At 38.8% G+C, this 3,471-nt stretch overlaps 1 protein-coding gene across 1 annotated transcript; it reads right to left on the minus strand.

The window, feature by feature from the left end:
* Positions 1 to 2,122: 2,122 nt before the first annotated feature.
* Positions 2,123 to 3,097, minus strand: LOC138905727 (uncharacterized). Its single transcript, XM_070194252.1, has one exon. The coding sequence runs from the start codon at positions 3,095 to 3,097 to the stop codon at positions 2,123 to 2,125; it is 975 nt and encodes a 324-aa protein (XP_070050353.1).
* Positions 3,098 to 3,471: the final 374 nt, after the last annotated feature.

A 3,471-nucleotide genomic window follows, 5' to 3' on the forward strand; every position in this document is an offset into this window, starting at 1 on the left:
TTTTTTCCATTTAATGACTAAGTAATAAAGGTTGCAAGGTGTCACACTCTGAGAAAGAAATGTGACACCAAGCTTAATTATGTGGAGCCACCTAAAAGGTTAAGGATAACAATTATAATCTCTTATGAAAGAACTTCAACCAAGCTTTCCATACATTAGTAACGTTATTTCTAAGAGATTCAGTCAAGCTTCCCATTTCATAGTTACGTTAATCCCAATCACTTAAGGAAAAGTTTCAGCCAAGATGGTCTTTGCATAAGCAACGTTATTGCTTCGAGCTTTTCATACAACTTGTTCCGTGTTTTGTCGCAATTAACGTGTGTTAGAAGATTGTCAAGAGAATCGACTCATGTATGTTAAGGCTATCCCTTCTTTCTTTTGGCATGATCTATACGACACAAACGAAACGAGCAAATGCATAATTTCCATAAATGACTTTATTCGTAGAAACGCTAGAGATGCGTATATTCTTGTTTTCCCATAAGTGTTATTATTCTATCATTTGTTCATGGGTCTCAGAAAATACGTAAGTTAATAAAGTCTATTTTATGATATTAATCAGATGCATAATGGTCTTATGATACTCCGAAAGATTTTATTGACGTACTTATCATGCATTGCATTCATTTATATTGACCCATGACCAGATGGCGTTATATACGCGTATATATGTATAATATATGTATATGGGATATAGGTAAAGGTTTCGGCATTATATACGCACCATCACCTGATCAGTTGGTATATGTGGATGATTTTGCCCACAGTGGCCGAGATGATATGATGGGATGCCCTCAGAGGCTTGATGATATTATGTATACCTATACCTATGCATGACATTATAAATATTTCAGGATTTACAAACTTATTTAGACTTACAGGTGGAATTCTTTATTCCATGTTTCATCTATGTCTTTTATTTACTGATTTTTATGCCTTACATACTCAGTACATTATTCGTACTGACGCCATATTTCCTGGGGCCTGCATTTCATGCCCGCAGGTGCAAGAAGACAAGCCGACGGTCGCCCTTCTTAGGATCCTTGATCAGCGAGAGTTGGCGTGCTCCATTTGATCTGGAGATGCTTTTGATTTTGGTATGATATGCTTGTATACATGTATGGGTATGACGTGGCTCAATCCCGTCCTTGTATATTTGTATATTCTATTAGAGGTCTATATACAGAATGTATAGTTGGATAGTATGTGGCCTCGCCGGCTTTCAGTTTTGGATATATAGTTATCTATAGCATCCTTGCCGGCTCGCCCCATTGTATTCCGCATGTTTATGTATATATGTCTTTTGGACAGGTTTCCCTCACGTACACTAATCATGTGTATATCTTAGATGCATACTTAAGGATGTTCGATAGGTAGGACTCGGGCATCCGTCGCGGCCCATCGATTTTGATCGTGACATTTGCTTTGATACATTTTCAGATGAGATTTGATTTACCACATCTTCCACGAAATCCTCATTTGTATCAATGCTTTCCTTGTGTGACTGCACCATTGAATTGATATTCTTAGAAGTTTGTTGATCTCCTCGAATTTGTAGAATTCCCCATTTTGAAGGAAAATTAATAACTTGATGTAATGTAGATGGCACAGCATCCGTGTCATGAATCCATGGCCTCCCAAGAATCACATTATAGGTCATGTCCGTGTATATTACTTAAAATTTTGTCTCTTTGATGACTCCTTCCGCGAATATAGTTAACATTATCTCACCCTTCGTAATAATGGTTGAATTGTTGAATACAAATAAGGAACGTGCTTTTGGTATCATCTGGTCGCCAATTTGCATTTCGTTCACCACTTGCAATAAGATAATATTCACGGAGCTACCTGAATCAATCAAAACTCATTTTACATTAGTATCATGTATAAGTAAAGATATTACCAGTGCATCATTGTGAGGAATCATTAATCCATCCGCATCTACATCATCAAATGTTATGCTATCTTCTTCCAAGGTTTGTCGAACTCGCTTTTCGTGGGTTACTGTGAATTTCGCCATCTTTTTCGCAACTGTGTACGTTACACCGTTGACTTCTTCTCCCTCGTTTATCACGTTCACTATTCTCTTTGGAGATGGAGGTTTTGAAGGTTTTGGAGGTTCTTATCTATTTTTCATGTAAGACTGTTTACCTTTCTCGCTGAACAGGTCTGTCAAGTATCCCTGCTTCAACAAATGTTCTACCTCACCTTGTAACAGTCTGCAATCTGATGTTCTGTGGTCGTGGTCATTATGAAACTCGCACCAGAAATCTGGATTTCTTCTATTTGGGTTTGATCTCATTTTCTTTGGCCATCGTACCTTATCTCCCATACTCCTTAAAACAGCTACCAACTCAGAAGTACTGATATTGAAACTATAGTCTCCAATCCTTGCATTTGCGTTGGTATCCCCATCACGCACATCTCGATCTTTTCTGAACCTAGATGATGATAAATCTGAATCTCTGTTCCTCAATCTATGGTCAGATCGTACATTTTCTGGCTTGGAACGTGTGTCTCGCCCTAAGGGTCCCATATAAAACTCGTACATGTTTTTACCGGACCTATTTTCAGATTCCGACTGCCTCGATCCTGTTCTCTCATCAACCTTTGTACTATACATGTTATATACGTCATTCCATGTTGTAGAAGGGAATTCTCGTAAGCTTTCTTTGAGCCTCCTCGTGGCTTCTGAACTTTTTTCGTTTAGATTACTCGCGAACGCCATGGCTGCCCAATTATCAGGTACTCTTGGTAGCATCATTCTTTCACGCTGGAATCTATCTACAAATTCTCTGAGCAATTTTGTATCTCCTTGCTTCACTTTTAAGATATCTTCCATTCTTTTTTCAACTTTTTGAGCCCCCGAGTGTGCTTTTATAAATAAATCTGCAAGCTCAGCAAAAGAGTCAATAGAATTTTTAGGTAAAAGATAATAACATGTTAACGCCCCTTTCGTGAGTGTTTCTCCAAACTTTTTGACCAATACTGACTCAATTTCCTGCTTGGTTAAATCATTGCCTTTTACTCCTGTGGTGAATGCAGTGACATAGTCACGTGGATCGGTTGTTCCATCATATTTTGGGATGTCAGGCATTTTGAACTTCTTGGGAATGGGCAATGGAGCCGCGCTTGGTTTCCAGGGTTGTTGAGAATATTTTCGATATCCACTCCCTTAATCACAGGCGGTACGCTAGGTATTTGCTCGATGCGGTCGTTTTGTTCTTTCACCTATTTCTGCAAAGTTAGTAGTAAAGTTTGTAAATCATAATTATTTGGTGTATCTGGTCTCCCATTACGTGACTCATTAGGAGTTCCCTCGCTTCCTGAATTAGCAAGCCCTGAGCGTGGAATTTCCACAGTTGCAGTATTATTTGGGGAAGGAGTTGGTGGTACAGGTTACAGTCCCCTCACGAAAGCTTGGAGAGCATTATTCACGTGTTCAGTGATCAACTGTTTCACAGCATCCTG

Source organism: Nicotiana tomentosiformis, chromosome 1 (genome assembly GCF_000390325.3).
Source record: "Nicotiana tomentosiformis chromosome 1, ASM39032v3, whole genome shotgun sequence".
NCBI classification, from domain to species: domain Eukaryota; kingdom Viridiplantae; phylum Streptophyta; class Magnoliopsida; order Solanales; family Solanaceae; genus Nicotiana; species Nicotiana tomentosiformis.